The 21,517-nt window shown below is 39.8% G+C and overlaps 1 protein-coding gene and 1 pseudogene across 2 annotated transcripts in view; one reads left to right on the top strand and one right to left on the bottom strand.

Moving 5' to 3' along the window:
* Window positions 1-21,517, bottom strand: part of SV2C (synaptic vesicle glycoprotein 2C) — a 280,802-nt gene that overhangs the window by 151,129 nt on the left and 108,156 nt on the right. For both annotated transcript variants that reach the window (XM_069096255.1, XM_069096256.1), the window contains exon 3: window positions 1,688-1,868. In XM_069096255.1, coding sequence (XP_068952356.1) covers window positions 1,688-1,868 — 181 coding nt within the window. The remainder of the gene's footprint in view (window positions 1-1,687; window positions 1,869-21,517) is intronic.
* Window positions 12,397-12,999, top strand: LOC138167254 (protein FAM136A pseudogene; annotated as a pseudogene).

Raw genomic sequence — 21,517 nt, 5'->3', positions numbered from 1 at the left:
CACTGCACCACCTAGCTGCCTCCATTGAAGGCACTCTGAAGGAGAAATAGATTCTTCATCTATATTTTGGGTTCTCTTGGAAGCTCTGAATGTAACTGTAAATAATAAACTAGATAAACTTTCTAATTAACTAAAGTTGGAAGTCTATTAAAAATTAGTTTAAGAAAATATATCGACATATAAGAGCTTTATTTCCCAAATGCATTCATGGTCCTTTTACCTAATCTAACACTTCCTTCAAGTGTGAACATTCTGGAAACTGTCTTGTGTCTCTGAAAACATTATGCCTAATTTTTTTAATGTATATGGATTCCCATCTTATAGGTTCTGCCTTATTGACAGGCAGTAGGCAGGCCACACTACTTAGGATGACCCCTATGTTCTGGGAAAGCTAGATCTAGGCATTGAATCTATTCATTGGATCTATTTTCTGCTAATGTTCCTTCTTAATGTTTCCTCTTCTAGATACTTTAAATTCAGTCCTTTCTATTACTTTGTTCTGCATTGTAGTATTTAAACACAAGCAGCAGCAACAGTAGCCACCACCACCTTGCAAAGGCTCAGGAGCTCAAACATTAAGTATGAAGTTATGTATTGTTGGATATAATTTGCCTATGTATACTACCACAAATACTGAAAAAAATCATCTTGTATGGATTATAGATATTAATAGAAAGCTGATATCAATAAGGACAAAACCACAAAGAATTCTAAAAGGAGCTGAGACTTTCCTTTCCTCTCCTCATTTTTACCTTCTGATCTTGAAAAAACCACTCACTAAGAAACATTGCTGTTTTGCCTTGCATTGTTTTTCACTGAAACACACCTTACTCACTCAAATCACTGATTCTCTTCTGTCTTATTTGCCAGCACACCCAGCCACACACACACATACACACACACACACACACACGTGCTCCAGATGCTTGAAGGATTTCCAATTCCTTGATTGCTATTTCATCATATTTGTTGTTCCCATGTGAATTCCCACATGAATTTCCATAAGCTAGCTATTCCAGAAAGCTTCTCTTACAGAAATGAGAATTCTTTAGCATAAATCAATTTCTTTTTTGTATCTTGTTTCCCACAACAAAACTATCTGTCATTTTCATCTGAAGCTACTGCAACTGTGATCTAAAAAGTAGACTTTCTACCATTGCTAGGTTGACAAAAATGATCACTGAGGAACAAAGGAATGTCCACTTGGGAGGGTCCAACCAGTCCTAGCATTCAGAGTCCTTAAGCAGTCTGCTCAATAGTTAGGGGGTGATATATATGGACCTGGAATTCCTTTATGTTCCTGGAAATCTTTAGTCCTTTATATTCAATTTTTCCAAGAAAAAATAATTGTACGTTTTTGCAAGTAAATTCTATCACAGAAATTGTATTCAGTGTTAGCTAAGACTCCTTTTCTAGAAGAAGACACCAACTCAGTCCTCCTCCATAAGAGGACTCACTCCTCACTCATTCACTCACTCCACTGAATTGAAATCTTTTCCTCAGACTAAATGTTTGGATCTTGGCAATAAGCTAATGTTCATAGGTTTAATGTCTGCTTTAACAGAGTGGCAAAAGTGTTCAGTAGTCCTGTTGTCTTGGAGACAGGCTATTAAAATTTAAAAAAAAGTATAATTATTAGACCATGCATATTGCTATAAAATATAAAAAGGAAAAGAAAAAATCTTACCCAAATCCAGAAAGCAAGCGACAGAAGAGAAAGAAGCCATAACCCTGGACAAATGACGAAAGGAAGGCAAAGAATCCATTGACAGACATGCAAATCAGAAGAGACTGTCTCCTTCCCACTTTGTCTGCCAATCCGCCCCAGAAGAATGACCCCACCATCATCCCGAGGTATACTATGCTACCTGAAACACACAGAAAAAAAGGAAACAACATGGATTGGAAGTGTTATTGTGCAAATGTCACATGAAAGAACACTGGGCAAAACAAATTTAAGATTTTGCCCTGCAACATTTCAGTACAAACTGTGGTATTTGGTAGCTTCCTTAACATACCCAACACTTGATTAGAATACAAAAGAACATTGATAAATATTGTACTGCTCAGTTTTCCATGCATCCACTGGAAAGTATAATAACAATAAACTAGATTATTTTTTATACAAAAAGAGTCAGCCTAATCACAGAAATATTTATCTGGCATGAATCAACACATGAAACCAAATGATCATTATTTTTTTCAAATCTGGGTTCCACTTTACTAGTTTAGATCATAAACCAATAATAAAATTATGGCCTCATACATAAGGAATTTTTTTCAAAAGTTGTTAGGCCATCAAAAACAAACCAAACAAACCAAAAGATGATCTTTGTTTATAGATTTTGATAGCAGCATTATTTATATTTAAAAAATGGAAATACCTAAATGTCTAACAATGGTGGGTATGGTTAGATAAATTTTGGATATTAATATAATGATCCTAGGTTTTAAGTTGGAAGGAATCCATAGTAAACATAGGAATCCATTAGTTAACAAACTATTTTTTTTTAAAACAATTTTGTTAACAAACTGTATTGCACTTTAGACTTACAAGTATAAGAAATGTAAAGAAATCTGCAATGACCTTTATTAAATAATGCAAAAAATAAAATCAGAACCAGAAGAACAGAGTGCACACTAATTAGAACCACATAAGAGGACAAGTAATGGAGAAGGAATGGAAAAAGAAGCCTGAGAGAGACCTATAGGGAGGGGATGAAATGCTATTACATTTTAAAATGCAATAACACTTTAATATTTTATGCATGAAAATTTATTTAAATATAAACAGTTACAAAGCATTTGCTATGTTGATGTTTATTTTTGAGCTTATAATACATCATTTATAAAAAGCTGTTGGAGGAAAAAGTCACTTCTTTTACATTATAAGCTCTTTCACTACTGAAGGCCAGAGACAAGAGAAAATATAATGAGGTCAGTGGGAAGGATCATATCTATTTAATTTATTGGGTGTAACTCATTGCAGGAGCAAAGGTCCATTTGAGGAGCACAATGAATGGGTAACATACCTGTCAACGTCAGTCAGCTCCCCAGCAGAGGTGTATTATGTGTCTATGGGCCTCTGCTATTCTGAAACCAAAGTGAATGCCTCCCACTCTCATTTATTTAGCATTCAAGAGGGAAGGCAATGCCAGAAATGTTTAATATAAAACTAGATTTAGCCCAATACACATCATGTTCCAGGCATTGTGCTAAGTGCTGGGACTACAAAAACTGGAAAAGAATCTCTGCCCCCAAGGAGCTTACAATCTAATGAGTATTGGTTCTAGGATCCAGGCTAGGCACAGGTCATCTTAGGTCTAAAGGTCTCAAGATATATTGGGACTGTTCCAGTCCAGATCAAGGATAGGTTTAGGAGAGCCCTAGACTCACAATTCACAAACCAAAGTGGACCCTATAGCCCGCTTCAAAGTGAGACTGCTATGTGGTACCGTGGGCAGTGTGCTGAGCCTGGAGTCAGGAAGATCTAAATTCAAATCCTGAATCAGACACTTAATGGTTGTATGACCGTGGGCAAGTTACTTAACCCTGTTTGTCTCACTTTCCTCATTTGTAAAATGGGTTGGAGAAGTAAATGGTGAAACCACTCTAGTATCTCTACCAAGAAAAACCCTAAATGGTGTTACAAAGAGTTGGGCTGAAGAAATGACTGACAGGTAATGTGATCGCAGGCAACATAGAACACCTAAACGATCCAGAGAGGTCAGCGCTGGACATCATATTTATAGGTTCTTCTGGGTCTGGACACTTCCATCTCCAGCCTCCAAATTCCAACTGTTCCTCAGTTTAAGATGTTGGCTGTCTCCCAGCCCTGGAATTCTCTCCCTCCTCATTTGCCCTCCTATCTTCTTTGGCTTCCTTCAGGTCTTAGCTAACGTCCCATCTGCTGCAAGAAGGGACCACTTTTTTGCCTAAATGTTAAGGATCCAGCACTGAGCACAGTGAATTACACATAGTAGGCACTTAATATATGCCAGATAACTGATTCAGACTCTTTATGCCATTTAGTCCTAGCTTTTGGATATTGTCCTAACCTGAGGAATCTGTTCTTCATATCTTCTGAAATGAACCTTTTCTCATCTCTCCTTATTTTCTCCAACCCTACGCACCAGATTACAAAGTTTTTTATTGCTATCTAAATACAAATTCAAATCAACAAACTTTTATTAAGAGTTTCCTATGTGCCAGGCATTGTGCTAAGTGCTGGGCATATGAATGCAAACAGAAAGCCAGACAATCCATTCCCTCAAAAAATTTATATTTTTTTAAATAGTTTTTTATTTTTTGCTTTTTGGAGAGGGGAGAGGAGGGCAATTGGGGTTAAGTGACTTGCCCAAGGTCACATGGCTAGTTTATTTTTGTGTCAAGTGTCTGAGGCTGGATCTGAACCCAGGTCCTCCTGCCTCCGGGGCTGGTGCTCTACTCACTGTACCACCCAGCCACCCCAAGAGTTTATATTCTTATGGAGGAAGAAAACACATAAAAGGGGATGGAAAAGTCATCAAATACTCTCTTGGGGAAACTGAAAAGCCTCTTAGTAACCGTAAGTTACCATTACATGGTTCACAAGTTATATACATATCAATTCACAAGACATCACCCATTGTCGTGTCTTTGAAAGGAAAAGATTAACAAAGAAACAAAAAAAGCCTTTAATAGGTTCATTCTTAGTTCTTTCTTTCCCTTTGTCTGGAAGATGTACTAAATAGTGAAGAAATACTTTCTAAAACTCTCTAAGAAACAAATTTTCAAGCCCTAATCAATTGGCTCTATCCCCTGAAGGAGAGTGTTCAGGAAGAAAAATTTCATTTTTTTTTTCTTAAGCAATTGGGGTTACGAGGCCAGTTATTTCTGGGTGTGGTGCTAAGTATCTGAGCCCTGATTCAATCCCCCAGGTCATCCTGACACTGGGACCTTACACTGACTCTTACTCGCTGTGCTACCTGGCCGCCCCTTGAAAAATTTCATTTTCAATCCACCTTTGCAGAGGTGTTAAAAAAGAACTATATTAAAAAATCTATAATTCCATAAGCATTTTAAATGATCCTGAAAATTCTCATTCGATTCAATTCAGCCAACCAATTAATCAATAAGCATCTATTAAATACTTCAATGCAGTAGGGGCTGTACTAAGCAAACCCTGATTAAGCACCTGTGTGTTGGGTACTGGGGATAAAAACTGACACAATATTTGCCTTTAGGGAAATCTACTGGAGAAAATACGGTATGTTCACACATAAGTATAATACAAGGCAGAAGTAGGATGAGGGCACAGGACTGAGACAAAGTGACTTAGGAATGAATCATTTGACAAGTGTTTATTAGCAAAGGCTCTGTTCTGTATTAGGGGTTGTTCTACCAAGTTTGAATTCAAAGAAAAAAGTGAAACAGTCTTTTTCCTCAGAGAGCTCGTATTTTTACAGGAAAATTTGAGGATGTTGATAATTTCTTTCATATTTCCCACCTACAGCCAGGATGCATAGAATGTTACCAGCAGGCTAAAGAATAAGACCATTAACACTTGGTGTCACATTTTCTTTCTTATTAAAATTCCAGCTTGCCGATAATTTAATTTATCTTCACGCTCAGTCTCACCCTTTTTCATCTCTAATCTTCATGGTCGTCTGAGTCTCTGTAAAACTCAAGTGTTTCTAAGGTATTCTTTTCCTCTGGATAACACTGGTCACCCTGGTAACACAGGGAACATAAAACACTTCCCAGGTACCACTGAAGCCTGGAACGGAGCTGGAAGATACCTCATCTTGCTCAGTAGAAGCTAAGAGAACTGTGTGTTCCTATGCTCAGATTAGCTCATTGAGCTGCTATGCAGGCCTGGCACCTTCTCAATCCTCTAGAGAAAGAGAGTTATTGAAAACAGCTCAATAGCAATGGAGAAAGAAACTAAGCCCCATGTTAAATAGAGTATGCCCTTCTGCCATTCCAAAGAGGTAACAATTCCCCTGGCTTTTCTGGTTCAGGAGGGATGCATCACATGTCAGAGATTAGCCTGTACCACTACTTAACTCTTTTTCCAGGGTGGGGGGGAAGAGAGAGAGAGAGACAGAGACAGAGACAGAGAGAGAGAGACAGAGACAGAGAGAGAGACAGAAACAGAGACAGAGAGACAGAGACAGAGAGAGAGACAGAGACAGAGAGACAGAGACAGAGAGACACAGAGACACAGAGAGAGACAGAGAGAGAGACAGAGACAGAGAGACAGAGACAGACAGAGACAGAGACAGAGAGAGACACAGAGAGAGAAACAGAGAGAGACAGAGAGAAAGGGAGAGAGACAGAGAGAGAGAGGAGAGAGACAGAGACAGAGACAGAGAGACAGAGACAGAGAGAGAGACAGAGACAGAGAGAGAGACAGAGAGACAGAGAGAGACAGACACACACACAGATGGAGGGAGTGCAAAGAGAGAATTATGAGGAAAACTCTTTGTCAAGTGTAATTCCTGGGAAACAGAAAGGGCAGTCATAGGATATGCTCTCAATCATGAGTTTAATTAGCCTAGTCTTAGTCTACAACTCCTCCCCATCTGCCCTGATCAACTCAAGGGGATCTCTAGGTCCTTTTTCCCACCCATGGTCAAACATAGGTCAATAGAATACTCCCATCCTGACTTTCCATAAACCTAAAAACATATAAAACATGCCTTCCTAGGATAAAATTTATTGGGGCAAACTTCAGTTAGGGCACATAAATACATATGTATTTATCATATCATATCAGATAATATTGATGATGACAATGACTTTGTTATTGCTATTGTCCAGGAGAGGAAGAAGATAGAAAAAAGAACAAGAAGGAGGGGAGACAGAAAAGGAAGTAAGAAGAGGGGAGAACTTATGAGTAGTTTGTACCCTTTCAGAAGGGAAAAAGTGTACTTAAAGCTACCAAAAAAAGACAGACAAGTTCTTTCTTCCCTCTAAGTCAAGTCCTAAAATGAAACTAATGTAAGCACTGCACAGAAGATTTACCATTTTTTCTTTATCATCATTCAAGTTCTGATATTTTCTTCTTGCCGGCTTGGGATGTTTTAATGATTAGCTAACAAACTTCTCTACTTAAAAACCAACAGAATATTTTCTCAGATAATATTTAGAAGCTAGGGATTAGGAGCCATTCAGGACACATCTTCCCTCAGCTATGAAGTAAAATAAAACTAAGCAAAGTAATAATTCCAAAGGTAAATTTATACGGAAAGGCCATCCAGAAAGTCTCCCTCCAGTTTGCATTGGAAAAATGTCATATCAAAAACAACTCACCCTTCCCTGTAAAGTCTTGTGTATATGTGATGAAGCTTCTCACACCTTCCTGGATTTTATATTTAGAAACTCTGCCATTAAATGAGGACCAAAAACTTCTCTAGTCATTCATATAGTTGTACAACACCATATTAAGCAAAATGACCATTTTTCTTGCTTTTTTTTTTTGGAGGGCAATTGGGGTTAAGTGACTTGCCCAAGGTCACACGGCTAGTTTTTGAGTCCATTTTTCTTTAAAAGTTCATCTTGTCTAAACATAAAAACTACTCATTATTCTAAACCCATATATGGAAACCAGATAATCAATTCAACAAGCATTTTAATGTTCCTTTTATGTCTCAGGAACACTGTCCTAAGTTAAGGGAATATAAAGACAAAACCTAAAACAGTTCTTGGGCTCCAGGGTTTTACATTTCACCAAGACTAAAGACGGAACAGTCTTCTATTGGGCTGAACAAGTATAAAATAGCATGTAAGTTTTCTGTAAAAAAATTTTTTTTGATACAAGATTCTTTCCAACAAACCAAGCCTTTTACAAAACTTGCCTCCCACCCAAATAATTAGATATTTATCATTAACAGAAAGTAAAGATGTGTCCTTCAACTTTGACAGTATGGTACCAATTCTGACTACTGAATTTGACCAGAGTTTTATTGCCTCTCTTAAAAAAAAATAAACCAGACCTGTGATTTCATAGATATAGTGAGCTTCTAGTAATGACCTTCTTCTTGTAGATCAGCAACTTCTTGTAATTTATTGTCCTAGGGTTGTCTTGGGGAACTGAAAAGTTAAGTGATTTACTCAAGGGAGCACAGCCAATATGTAGCCCAGTGGACCATAAACCCAAGTCTTTCTGACAATGTGCTGCTTTGGTGCATCTCCCTCTGCCTGTCTACATTGACTTACTTACGCTATTGTAGTATTGTGTATCTGGCATCACTTCATGCCAATTCTTCCCATGTAACTCTGAATTCTTCATATTCATCATTCAGGATGGTATAATGAGAGTCCATTAGATTCATATGTCATAATTAGTTCAGTATCATTGGGCATAGATTTTGTTTATAGATTTTTGTTATTGTAAATAACACACTTTATAATTTTTTTGTGCACATGGATCTTTTCCTGTCATTGATAATGCCCTTGGGATATAGTCCCAGGAATGGAATCTCTGGGTCACATGATATGAATAATTAAAATTTTTTGCATATTAGAATATTAGCTTTATGAGAACACGATTTAAGTCTATTCTTACGCAGGAACCCTTGGTAGCTGGGACAGCATACTCTAGGAGGAAGCATGCTGTATCTGGAGCCAGAGGGCCTGGCTTTAAATCTCTTCTCTGGTCTATGTGATTTGAACAAATAACCTCTCTGGATCTTGATTTACTCATCTTTAAAATGAAGAAATTAGACACAATGACTTCAAAACTCCCTTTTTGCTTGGAATCTATATCCATGTGATCCTAGTATACAGCTGGGTCCTGTTGAGGGTAGGAAGATAAGGGAAGGAGAGACCAATAAATACACCTGGTTATCATATGATTCCCTATAAGGAAATATTTTGGAAAATATTTAGAATCTTTAGGGTAGTTAAATTGATAGAAGCCAATTAATACCAGGGTCCTTTGGAGTCACCCTGGTATCTAGAGAAATAAAAGGAGGATCTTGTCAGTGTGGTACTACCACTGATATTGGCAGCACACTGATACCATACCCTTGCTCCTGTCCTCTACTCTTTCAAGTCTTATGCCATTAGGGAAAAATGATATTTGGTCAGCACCTGCCTAAAGTGTATTCATTGACTGAGACATCAAAGGATTCCATTCAACTTTTGGTTGTTTCGTGACCTATCTGGAATTCACTATTGACAATAGTCACTCAATAATAATGATTCAAGTTCCTTGAACTACTCAATAATAATAGCAAAAACTATAATAGAAGTAGCTAGCATTTATATAGCATTTTAAGGTTTTACAAAGTGCTTTACAAATATTATCTCATTTGATCCTCACAACAACCCTGGGAGGTAGGTGTTATTATTATCTTCATTTTACCAATGAGGAGTCTGAAGTTAAATGACTTACCTAGGGTCATACAGCTAGTATCATGGGTAGGATTCAAACTCAGATCTTACTGATTCCAGGTTCAGTCCTCTATGTACTTGCCACTTACTAGTCAAATTAATACTGACAATTGCAGAACATGTCAGTCTGATGGATCACAGAGAGTAAATACTAAAGAAGTTCCAGATGGAAGAGACTAATGTGAAATGGACATCCTAGAACACTTTATGCAAGAGGTGGGACAGTCACAGAATCACAAAATCTGAAGAGTTGGAAAGGACCTCTGTCACCATTTAGTCCAACCTTTGCACAAAAGGGAGTCTAATCTTGGAGGAAGAATGGGAAGGCAAAAACATCATAAAGCACAAATGAAGGATTCCTAAAGGCAATACTGGAAGATACGTTCTGTTCAAGTGATACCATTAATGTGAGGCCTTTGCTAATTAATCCCCCAGTTGACAATGCTCTCCCACTTCACAACGGTTACTTTGCATTCAACGCATGAACAAATTAAATAAATATTTAATCAATCAATAAATTAATTTAGTATGTTCTTATCTATGCACATTTTGTATCATCTGACAGGATGTAAACTTGTTGAGGGCATGAACTATTTCATTTTTGTCCTCACAGTGCCTGGTTTAAAGCAGGTGCTGACTAAATGCTTATTAATTGAAATGAGTGGAACCAGTAGGGGAGCTAGGGGGGCACAGTGGCTAGAAGACAAGGAGATGTCTTCCTGAGTTCAAATCTGGTCTCTGACATCCTAGTTGTGTGACCCTGGGCAAGTCACTTAACCCTGTTTACCTCAGTCTCCTCATCTTTCAAATGAGCCAGAGAAGGAAATGGCAAAACACTCCAGTACCTTTGCCAAGAAAACCCCAAATGGAATCATAAACAGCCAGATACCACTGAAAAAGGACTGAACAACAAGTGGGGTCAGTTCATCAAGGAAAGCATAATGAAGAAAGAAGGGAACTAAGAATTATATGGAACATGATTAGTCACAAATTAGTCCTCTGACCTCAGGGAAATCACAATATCTTTTTGTTAGATTCTTCGTCTGCAAAAATGAAATAATTGGATTAGATGATCTCTAAGGTCTCTGTCAGTTCCAGACTGGAGCATCTGGACTTAAGCCTCTAAGTAAGGAGGAGCCATTTGAAAGTTAAAGAGCAGGGGGATGGTTAATATGACTAAAGACACCTTTTATGAAGGTTAATCTGGCAGAGAGCCTGGATTGGAGAAGGGAGAACTTTAATGTGGGAAAGAAAGCCGAGTCAGCTGTAGAACCAGGTGACTGAATGTGAATAACAGAAGAAAGGATGTAGGGAAAGATGACCCAGACATTTCAAAAACACCACCCAGGTCTCCCCACTGAAAGTCTTATTACCCCACACTGGCTCTCTTAAGTGGTAAATGCAAAAGAATCTCAAGAAGAGAAATAGCACTGTGGATCAGGCTGCCGAGGCTGCTAATTTTCCTAACGATCCACAGAGGGCCAAAATGAAAATTGGAGGAGAAAAGGTGAGACGTTGGTCCATCACAGGACTGATCCAGCAAAGACATTGCTTGTCCAGTCACGGAGACAAAAGAGCCAAAAGGAAAAAGCACATCATGTGACGAGTGAGAGTTGTGGACTGGAAAAAAGTGTTGACCTTGGGCAAGTACCTCAATGATATCTAATTTCTTCATTTGCAAAAGGAGGGAGTCAGCCTGAATGATAAAATCTCTTCCAGATCTAAATTTAAGAACTTATTTAGGAAAAATGGCATCTTGTCTCCTTCCCTAAAAATGTGTGAAAGAGACCTAAGAAATTTACCTATTTTCTCAACTGTAATAATAGCATAATGTAATAGTAAGATTGTTTGATTTGGTATCAGAAATCTGGGCTTAAATCCTGGGTATGTTAGGCTCAGTGGATAGAGCATTGTGCCAGGAGTCAGGAAGACCTGAGTTCAAATCTAGCATTAGATACTTACTAGCTGTGTGTCCTTGGGCAAGTCACTTAACCTCTGTTTGCCCATTGAGGCAGTTAAGTGAATCAGGGGATAAAGTGCTGGGCCTGGATTCAGGAAGTTGTTGCTATTGTTGACTCTTCATGACCTCATTTGGGTTTTCTTGTCAAAGATACTGGAGTGGTTTGCCATTTTCTTCTCCAACTCATTTTACAGATGAGGAAACTGAGGCAAATGGGGTTAAGTGACTTACCTAGGGTCACACAGCTAGTAAGTGTCTGAGGCCAGATTTAAACTCAGGAAAATTAGTCTTGCTGACTCTAGTCCAGCACTCTTAGTTCAAATCTGGCCTCAGACACTTACTAGCTATGTGACCCTAGGTAAGTCACTTCACCTCTGTTTGTTTTAATCCACTGGAGAAGGAAATGGCAAACAACTCTAGTATCTTTGACAAGAAAACTTCAAATAGGTCGCAGAGAGTAGGACATGATGGAAACAATTGAACAGAGCCCAGGCTTCCTGACCATGAGAAGTTCCCAATTTAGAAAATGATTCTCTATGAAAAATCATTTAAGAAATGTTGACTTTTGAGAGAAATTACTCAGCTTTGATAAAACCTGTTTATAATACTTAAAAAAGGGTCCACAAGGCAATCCCAAGGCCAGTTACTAATGTCTAATGGGGCAGACAATGACTTCAGTGCATTCTCTTAGAAGGGGTTGGAGTGGGGAGGGTAATGGGATAGAGTGAAAGACCATTTCCTTTTACAGTCAGAGAACCTGAGTTCATATCCTGCTTCTGTCATCTACTATCTGTATGGACTTGGGAAAATCACTAAGTTTCTCTGGGCAGCAGGTATCACATCTTTACAATAAATGGATTGGAGAAGAGAGTATGTAAAATCCCTTCCATCTATGGATGGAAAGTCTGTGATTTTATGATGCCAAATACCTATGAGAAGATTGATTAGAAGGCACCCTATATTATTAACATTCTTTTTAAAAATTTTTTTGTGGAGCTCCATGTGGATGCCTGGTTAGAGCGCTCAGCCGAGCGGTGCAGGGCGCTGGCCCGGGGGGGGGAGTGAGGGTGTATGCCATGGAGGAGTTGCAGCAGCTGCGGGTGCAGGAGGTGGCGGACACCATGGTGAAAGGGCTGGAGCGGGAGAATATCCTCAAGATGCAGGGTACCACGTTCCGGTGCAGTGCCAGCTGCTGTGAAGATACACAGGCCTCCATGCAGCAGGTTCATCAGTGCATTGAACGCTGCCATGCTCCCTTGGCCCAGGCACAGGCCCTTGTGACCAGTGAACTGGAGAAATTCCAGGACCTCCTGGCTCGATGCACCATGTACTGCAATGACAAAGCCAAAGACTTGATGGATGCTGGGAGCAAGGAGCAGCAGGTGAAGAGGCAGCTAGAGTCCTGTGTGACCAAATGTGTTGATGACCATATGCATCTCATCCCTACCATGACCAAGAAGATGAAGGATTCCCTGGCATCTATTGCAAAATAGTCATTGTCAGTAGTCATCTGGGGTGGGAAAATGGGTCTACTTGTAAAAATGTATGGAAATTTTTACCTTTCAGTGAAAATTTAAGAATGAAGAAATTGAGGCTGGTAGCAAGTTAAAGAATACCTTTATGGGAATTTCACATCTGCCTCTGGACTCTGTTGGTTCCATTATGTTTTAGCCCATAGGTGAAGACATGGAAGAAACAGCATGGAGGGCTGATAGTACCCAGATCCATCCCTTCAGTGAAGTTGCCCTCTGTTCTATCTGTTGGAACCCTTAATGGCTTTCAGCTGGTTCAGAGGTATTCCATTCCTAGAAGCTGGAATAACCCTTTGGGTTTATAGGTATTAGCAGTTCTCTTCCCCAACCTACCTCCCATTTTGTATGCATCCCTGAGGTAGCCCTCCACTTTTGTTTGGTGCCAACTTCACACCCTCCTGATTGAACCATTTCCCATAAACCAGAAAGCAGCAGCCATGAGTTCACTACTGATTGGAAAAGAGCACAGTTGTGCTTTTCTCCCCAGTAAAAGAACCTGGCATTCAGAGAGGAGTCTGGGGAAAGAGGGTTACTTCGATTGGAGCTCTGAGCAGCTGCCGGGTGATCTTTCCTTTGATGAGGACAGTGCTCACATGAGCTATCAGCTGGGACACCAAGGAAGAACATGAATGGGAAATCTCTCACCAGCATGTGAAGCTCAGGTTCCTTCACACTGGCTTTTCCAGGACTGCTGCTCAGGTTACTTTTTCTTGCCCTTCTGGAAGGTACTACAGGGGCAAAACTGCATTTAGAGTGTTTTATGAGACTAACATGAAGCAGTTTTGAGGGAAGGCCAAAGAAAGTCTCTCTTTGCTTGCAGAACAGTCTTAAGCCTCTTGTTTAATGGAATGGTAGATGACTGGTTTGGGGGAAACTTAGGTTTCCCCAAAGGAGAAAAGATGTGATACCTGACCCTGGCCCTCTTCAACAGAAACAGCTTGTTCAGAGGACTCTCTTAGGACAGGGAAGGGGAGGAAGACAACTTAAATTTCTAAGCAGGTTGCAAAGGAGAGCTTTTGTTTACCCCGGAGTACAGGAGGCAGCATGCACCAATTATCCAGTTATCACTTGCTTAAAACTTTGAGCAACATGTTAGTACCAGGCCTTGTGTTGGAAAGATCTTGTTCTCTTTATACCAACTTCTTACTGAATGTGATTAACATAGCCTTTCTGTTCAGTGTTTCAAGGCTATGTGATTATTTTCCTAGTGGTTTGATGAAAAAATAAATTGTTTGATTTTTTTTACTTCCAAAAAAGTTCTTTTTTGCTTTTTGGAGAGCAACTGGGGTTAAGTGACTTGCCCAAGGTGACATAGCTAGTAAGTATCATTCACATTCTTGATATAGTCTAACTATTGTTTTGATCCCAGGCCATCGCCAGTCTTGACTTTTGCCTTGCCACTTTGATTCTGAAGGAGAGAGTGGGGCTGATGACTGTGAGCAGCACTACCTCACTTCAATCCAATTCACATGCAAGTCAAGACACCACCCTCCTCATGTCATTGGTCCTCTTCCAGGAAGGTCCAACAACTATTGTCCTAGAGTAATTTTATCTAGTTTCTATTTTCATGTTTAAGGTAGACATGGTGTGAATGGCAGGAGCACTTGAGTAACGTTTTTCTTGTTTCGTTTTCTCAGACCTATTATTTCATTCCTCAAGGGAACTCCCAGTGAGGAAACTCCCTCCACCAATGCAGTGTAACAGTTTATAGTCACACAGAACTGACCAGGGGATTGAGAGGTTACAAAGATTACAAAGCTAGTAGGTGTCAGATTGGAGACTTGATCCCATGTCTTCTGATTTCAAGACCAGCCTTTTGTCCACATATTATGCCGCTCCTTCACTTCCTCAGTACTTTCAAAATTCAAAACCCTTTCTCTTTGCAAGAACAACATTGCATGCTAATTTCCATTTGTATAATAAGGCACGCCATTTTATTTTTCTCCTCTTGAAAAGCATTAAGCATTGCAGTAGGCAGGACTAGGAAAAGTGTCCCGCCACTTGCCGGCCCTACTATTCTCCAGCAGATTTCAGTGAATTTTAAAAAGAGTCTAGGCTGACAAGGATTCCATGCAAGGATTGCCAAGTATTGCTTAGCTTTTCTAATGAACATCAGAGCAGGAAGACGGATGAAGTAGGTATATATTCAGCAGGTGAAGAACAATTATTTCAATAATAATTCAATTCAATAATAATAATAATTTAAAAAACAATAGCTAGTATTTATATACCACCTACTATATGCCAGGCACTATGCCAAATACTTTAGGATTATTATCTCATTTAACCCTCACAACAACCCTGGGAGATGATTGTTGTTCAGTCATTGTAGTCATGTCTCAATTCATGATCCAATTGACCTGGTTTACCATTTCCTTCTCCAAGCTCATTTTGTAGATGAGGAGACTGAAGTAAACAGGGTTAAGTGACTTGCCCAGGGTCACATAGCTAGTAAGTGTCTGCGGCTGGTTTTGAACTCAGGAAAATGAGTCTTCCTGACTCCAGGCCTGACTCTTTATCCACTGTGCCACCATATAGAAACCCTCAATGAAACATCACACTATTCAATTTCTAAGGAGGCGTGGTAAGGGATAACCACCTGGCTGGGCCTCATCTGTGCCCTCTCTGCAGAGCTTCCTTCCAGAGCCCTGTTAGCAAGGGCTCATACATTGTTGTTTTGGTTGTTGTTCAGTCTTGTCCCACTCTTCATGACCCCATTTGGGGTTTCTTGGAAAAGATACTGGAATGTTTTGCCATTTCCTTCTCCAGTTCATTTCGCAAATGAGGAACTGAGGAACACAGGTTAGCCAGTCCCAGACTTCCAATCCCTGGCCATCTACCACAAGGATATGGAGGCATCTGTCCTGCCTTTTTCATCTCTGACTCTGAACAACCATCAAATCTATGCCACCATTTACTTCTGTAAAGGATGTGTTGATGTCCTGCTCTTTGGCTCCCTGGCAACTGTGGAATTCTATCCTCTGAGAAGGGGCAAGAATCAAACAGTAGTAAAATGGGTCGCCCTTCTATCCAGGGCTCCCTGGAACTCTCAGATCATTTGTAGTCTGCTTCTGGCTTCATTCATTATCCTCCCTCACACTTTGTGGCTGTGGGGGGAGGGTGAAAACTGCCTAGAAGCTAGCAGTTAGTCAGTCAACAAGAATTTATTAAATACTTACTATGTGCTAGGCACCGTGATGAGCGCTAGGAATACAAAGAAAGACAAAAACACAGAAGAGTTACGGAGGAAAAGAAAAGCTGGCATGGTGAAATAATTATGGAGGAAAACAATGCCCCTTTTCAGCATCTTCCTATTCTCACAACTTTGTAGAGGTAAGTTGTCAAATCTTCAAGAAGAAAGAAACCTCTTTTTTTCTTTTTTTAGTTGCTGCTTGCCCGGCAATTAGACCTGACACTACTTTATCTAACTGCATTGAAAACTAACTAACCAGAGAAAAATGGGTATGTCTTATTTGTCCATCAATTATTCCCTCAATCTACACTTTGGAAAGCACTCAAGTTGTGGCAGGGCCTCTCTCAAACCAATAAGAGGACATTAATAAACTCCTTGAGGATGGAGAACAAGGACTATGTCTTTTATTTACTCTGTAAAGTGATAGTCACTATGTGGCTGATGAACAAATTCTAACCTGATGGCTGAAAGGGGCCATCTACCAGCTGCTCTGGGGAGAGAAAGATCCCTCCACCTGGCCTTGTCATTTTCTACTTTGGAAATAACTGAAAAGATTCTGAATCACCCCCACCCCCACCCCACACAATCCTCTGTTTCTCCTAGTCCAGAAGAACGAGGTAGTATTAAAAATAAAACAAAACAGGTAAGCATTGTAAATTAAAAAAAACCATGAGAACAGGGATATTGTCCCTTCTGCTATGAGGTAGTGAAGTGTAATAGCTAAAGGGCTGACCTGAAAAGCCAGGAAGACCTGAATTCCAGTCTTTTTTTCTGGCATACATCCTGGCTATGTGACTTTGGAGAAGTCCCTTAATCTCTCCATGCTCTAGGCAATTCTGTAAGATGATAAATTGCAGAGAAGGTGCCAGTTTTCCCATTGATAGGGTGAATATCCTCATCTGAGAGTTCCCTATACCATCAAAAATGCAGCTCCAGTTCCTGTGCTGGTATGGAGGGAGGTAAGGCAACTTCCTCAGGGCTTACACAGAGAGCAGGCTGCTGGTTGGGATCAGGTTTGATATTTTTGCAGTTGTTTGTTCTGATAAGAAGGCATGGCATGAAGTTGATAGTAAGGCAGAAAATTTTCACATTAACTTAATAATAATAATTAAAGCTGACATTTATGTAAGGTAATTAAGGTTAACATTTCTTTGCAAAGCCCTTTATATTATTTGGTCCTCACAACAAGCCCGCCATTGGGGGGGGGGCGGGACTCTTACTATCCCCATTTTACAGATGAAGAGACTGGGGCTATGTGATTTACTCAAGGTCACACAGCTTCCAGGATTTTTTGACTCCAATTCCAATGTTCTAAGCCAGGACACCGTGTTACAAAAATGTCTCCATCCTCAGTAATCTGACCAATCTAAACTGATGGGGGATAGATGGAACATTCTGTGATGTTGCCAACTGTACTAGATACCCTTTCTGTTTGGGGTAACACAAATAGGACTTATTAATGATCCTCTCTCTGTCTCCTTATAACATGGCTTCCTAATCTCATTTTCTAAAGCTAAAAAGGTGAGTTACATTGAAAAATAATAGTGGAACTTTATTACTAAGGTTTGTAAAGAATATCACATATGTCATCTCATTGAAGCCTCCTTCATAATAGGGACTACAGATAGATGTCTCCACTTCTCAAGATGAAGAAACTTGAGGCCTAGACTTAGGTGACTTGTCTATGCCATGAAGTAAGTGGAAGAAGAAAGCTATGAATCCAAGTAACTCTTGACTACAAGTTCTCACTTTACACTACACCATGACCTCTGGAATTTCTAAGGAGAGTTAATATTTCACTGAAAAAATTACAAATTCTAATTTTTAAATTTATTTCTGTGATTATTTAATTTTTGAAAGCATGCAGAACAACCAGAAATGATCAATTTTTGCTTCCACATTTAAATACAATAAGAATACATTTGACAATTTTCCCAGAGCACAATACATGCAGAGCAAGGACTAAGCTGATCATGGCAACCAAAAAGGCTGTAGCTAGGGAGTTATCTATAGATCAGACACAGTTTCTTCTTCTTGTTTGTTAACTTCATGCTATTTGTAGCTGTGATCATGATGATCATGATGTAGTGTAGAGAGTATTGGAGTTAGATCCAGGAAAACCTGCTTCAAACCACATCTTTACCCGTGACAGCTGTATGACCATTACCAACATCATTTACCTTTGACTTCAATTTTCCTTATCTGTAAAATGGGGGTAGTTGTATCTATAACAGCGACTTCTCAGGGCTACTGGGAGGATCACATGAGATAATAAATATGGAATGCTTTGTATGTTTTAAGTGTCTTATATCAATTAGCCATTATTAAACTTCTTTTTTATTTTGGCCTTTTGGAGGGCAATTGGGGTTAAGAAACTTGCCCAAGGTTACACGGCATTATTATACTTCTAATCCTAAAGCCCATTCCCTCTCTGAACTGTATCATACTCTCTCTTAAAAAAGAAAAAAAAACCTCACATTACCCATAGTAATTTTAAAAGAGAATCCAACTTATATGAAACACACTCATAACAAAACCCTTGACCTTTTGGGTAAGGCTTAAAACCAAGTACCTGCCCCTATCTTCTTTAGTCAAGAATAGCAAGAACATTCAACCTGGGCCAGTTGGAATGGTGCTGATGGACAGTGCCAGCACTAACTCCTGGAAGGAGGCGAACACTGTGTAATGCAGGGAAGATGCCCAGTCATTGCCCTGTAGGCTGAAAAAAAAAGAGGTTTAAGAGAATTCCTTAAGAGAAATCGTGGTTGGGTATGATAATATGAGGTTAAATCCCTGGTGATGTTTGTAGTGGAACACGGAATAGTTTTTGAGTGTATGGAGGTAGAACAGGGTTAGAATAGGGAATGGCATGAAGAGGGGAAGGAAATTCACATGTAGCTGATTCTGAATCTGGTATGTCACACCATAGGTGAAGGGGAGAATAAACTCTAGTCAAGGAATTCCCAACCTTTTTGGAATCATGAACCTTTTTGGAAGTCTAGTGAAACCTATGGACCCCTTCTCAGAATAATATTTTTTTTAAGCAATCAGGGTTAAGTAACTTGCTCAAGGTTACACGGCCAGTTATTTCTGGGTGTGGTGCTGAGTGTCTGAGCCCAGGATTCGATCTCCAGGTCATCCCGACACTGGAGCCGGTGTTCTTACTCACTGTGCTACCTGGCCGCCCCCAGAATAATATTTTCAAGTGGATAAAATAAAATACATAGAATTACAAAGGAAACTAATAACATTAGAATAAAGATGCATTTTTTTTTTGTCATTTGTTCTGGGCTGGGCTAGACTCAAGTCATTCTCCCCAGTTGTCTAGGTTCAATTCTGGAGCAAAATAAAATGCTTCAAAGTCAACAATGAACAAAAAGACATTTACTTAGTCATAGCAAGAGAATGGTATTTGATAAGAATAAGCATTGAGGACATCAAGTTGATTTACCTAAGCTGAGTTCTTCTGCATGATCAAATCTCTGAGAACCAGCCCTGACCCAGGTCCTTAAGGCTGCTTTGTACTCTCAGGAGATGAAGAAATGACCTTAAGTCTGAGCTTAGTTTTCTGAGCCATTTAGTGAAGAATGTTTCAATGCCTTTTAGGGAAAAACATCTAACCTGGAAGGGGAGAGACCAAGTTCACAGACCCCACCTCCCCAAAAATATAGCCATAGACCCCTGTTCTAGGTTGAGACAAAGGTAAGACACAGAAAACTGTTTAGGAGGCCAGAAAAGTGGTACAGCCTTGATACCTAGTATTTGATCCCCTCAGAGTAGTGACAGGATTTAGGGAAAGTGATGACCAACCTTGACAGGTGCTAAGGATATAAGAGTAACACAGTTCTGAACATATGAAAGAATAAAATAAAACATCTATTAAATACTTTGTGTTAGGCACTGTGCTATGTGCTTGGTATACAAATACAAAAGCAAGCCAGTTCCTGCCCTCAAGGAGTTTGCATGCTAATAGAGGGAGACAACACAAGGAGAAGTGTGACTAGGGAAGGGAGTTTGGGTCTGAGGAGTCTGGGGGATGGTGAATGGAGACAGAGGAAAGTTAATCGACTCACCATTTTTAAAACCAATGGATTTCTTTTACTTTTCTCAGAGCTAGAGGTAGAAAGGAGTAGTCATGGTACCTGGGATGGGGTGGAGGGTGGGGGTGGTGGGACAGGATATGTGTGACAGTAAGACAGGTGGCAAGATTCCTACTTCTGTGGATGCCTGGATGGACTGTGAAGCATGGTCTGCTCTGGGGATGGTTAAATATAGTGAGCTAGATGACTTTGCTTTCATTTTCTCATTCACTCTCTCAATTATCATTCAGCCTCAGGGTGGGGAGTTCCAAAACTGAGTGGATTAACTTCCCCCGAGACTTGGAGATCTCATGATCTTTGAAGTCCAGTTTGGAGTGCATGAGAGAAGCAGGGCAGTAGTAGGGAAGGTACCAAGGTGCCTGCCAGGGTGGACAGCTGGATGGGATGAAAAACAACACTTAGTGAGAAACTGATGGACCAGAATTCAGATGTGAGCATAATTAATGGAAAGAGATGAAATGTTTTGGCTGATGAGTGAGTCCACATCAAGAATGAATAATATTGTCACCAAATTAAACCTGGATACTGTGAATTGGCATTAAGTTTATGTGACAGAGATGTGGGGCAGCTATTTCCTTCCATATCCTACTCCACCATCATCCTGCATTCTCTACCCCTCCTCCAACACCTGTATGCTTAGGTCAATTTGACTTCATAAGGACCAATTTCAACATCAATATTCTCCTGGGCAAACGTTCTCTGGTTCTCTACATCTTCACTAGCTGCCACCCAGCCCTCTTGAAAGCACCTCTAGGATCTTCTTAGAAACCAAATATTCCACTAAAGGCTGCATTCCTTCATTCTTACCTAAAATATTGCCCCAATAAGCCTTGATGCCAGGGCATGTCTCTTCCTACTGTTCCAGTATTCTCATACACTACTCCTCAATAGATATTCTTTAATTCAGTAACACAGGGCTCCTTGCTGTTCCACAAACAAGACACCCCATCTCCAAGCTCTGGCCATTTTCTCTGGATGTTCCTCATGCCTGGAATGCTCTCCTTCCTCAGCTTTGCTTACTGACTTCCCTGGTTTCCTTTGAGTCTCAACTAAAGTCTCATTTTCTACAGGAAGCCTTTCCCAACCCCTCTTAATTCTAGCACCTTCAATCTGTTAATTATTTTCTTATTTATCCTGTATCTAGCTTATTTGTATCTATGTATTTGTTTGCATGTTGTCTCACAGTGAATTAGACAGTGAACTCCTTGAGGGAAGGGACTATTTTTTTTGCCTCCTTGAATCCCCAGTGCTTAGCACAGTGCTTGGCACATACCCCGTGTTTCCCCGATAATAAGACCTATCCCGAAAATAAGCCCTCCCCTTACTGTGTAAGATTCCTCTAAAATAAGCC

The sequence above is a fragment of the Petaurus breviceps genome, unplaced genomic scaffold (genome assembly GCF_028583685.1).
Source record: "Petaurus breviceps papuanus isolate PSGF00001 unplaced genomic scaffold, PetGlider_PUasm1.0 229, whole genome shotgun sequence".
Classification (NCBI taxonomy): Eukaryota; Metazoa; Chordata; class Mammalia; order Diprotodontia; family Petauridae; genus Petaurus; species Petaurus breviceps.
The sequence above is the reverse complement of the archived record's forward strand: the minus strand, read 5'-3'. Positions and strand labels throughout refer to the sequence as shown.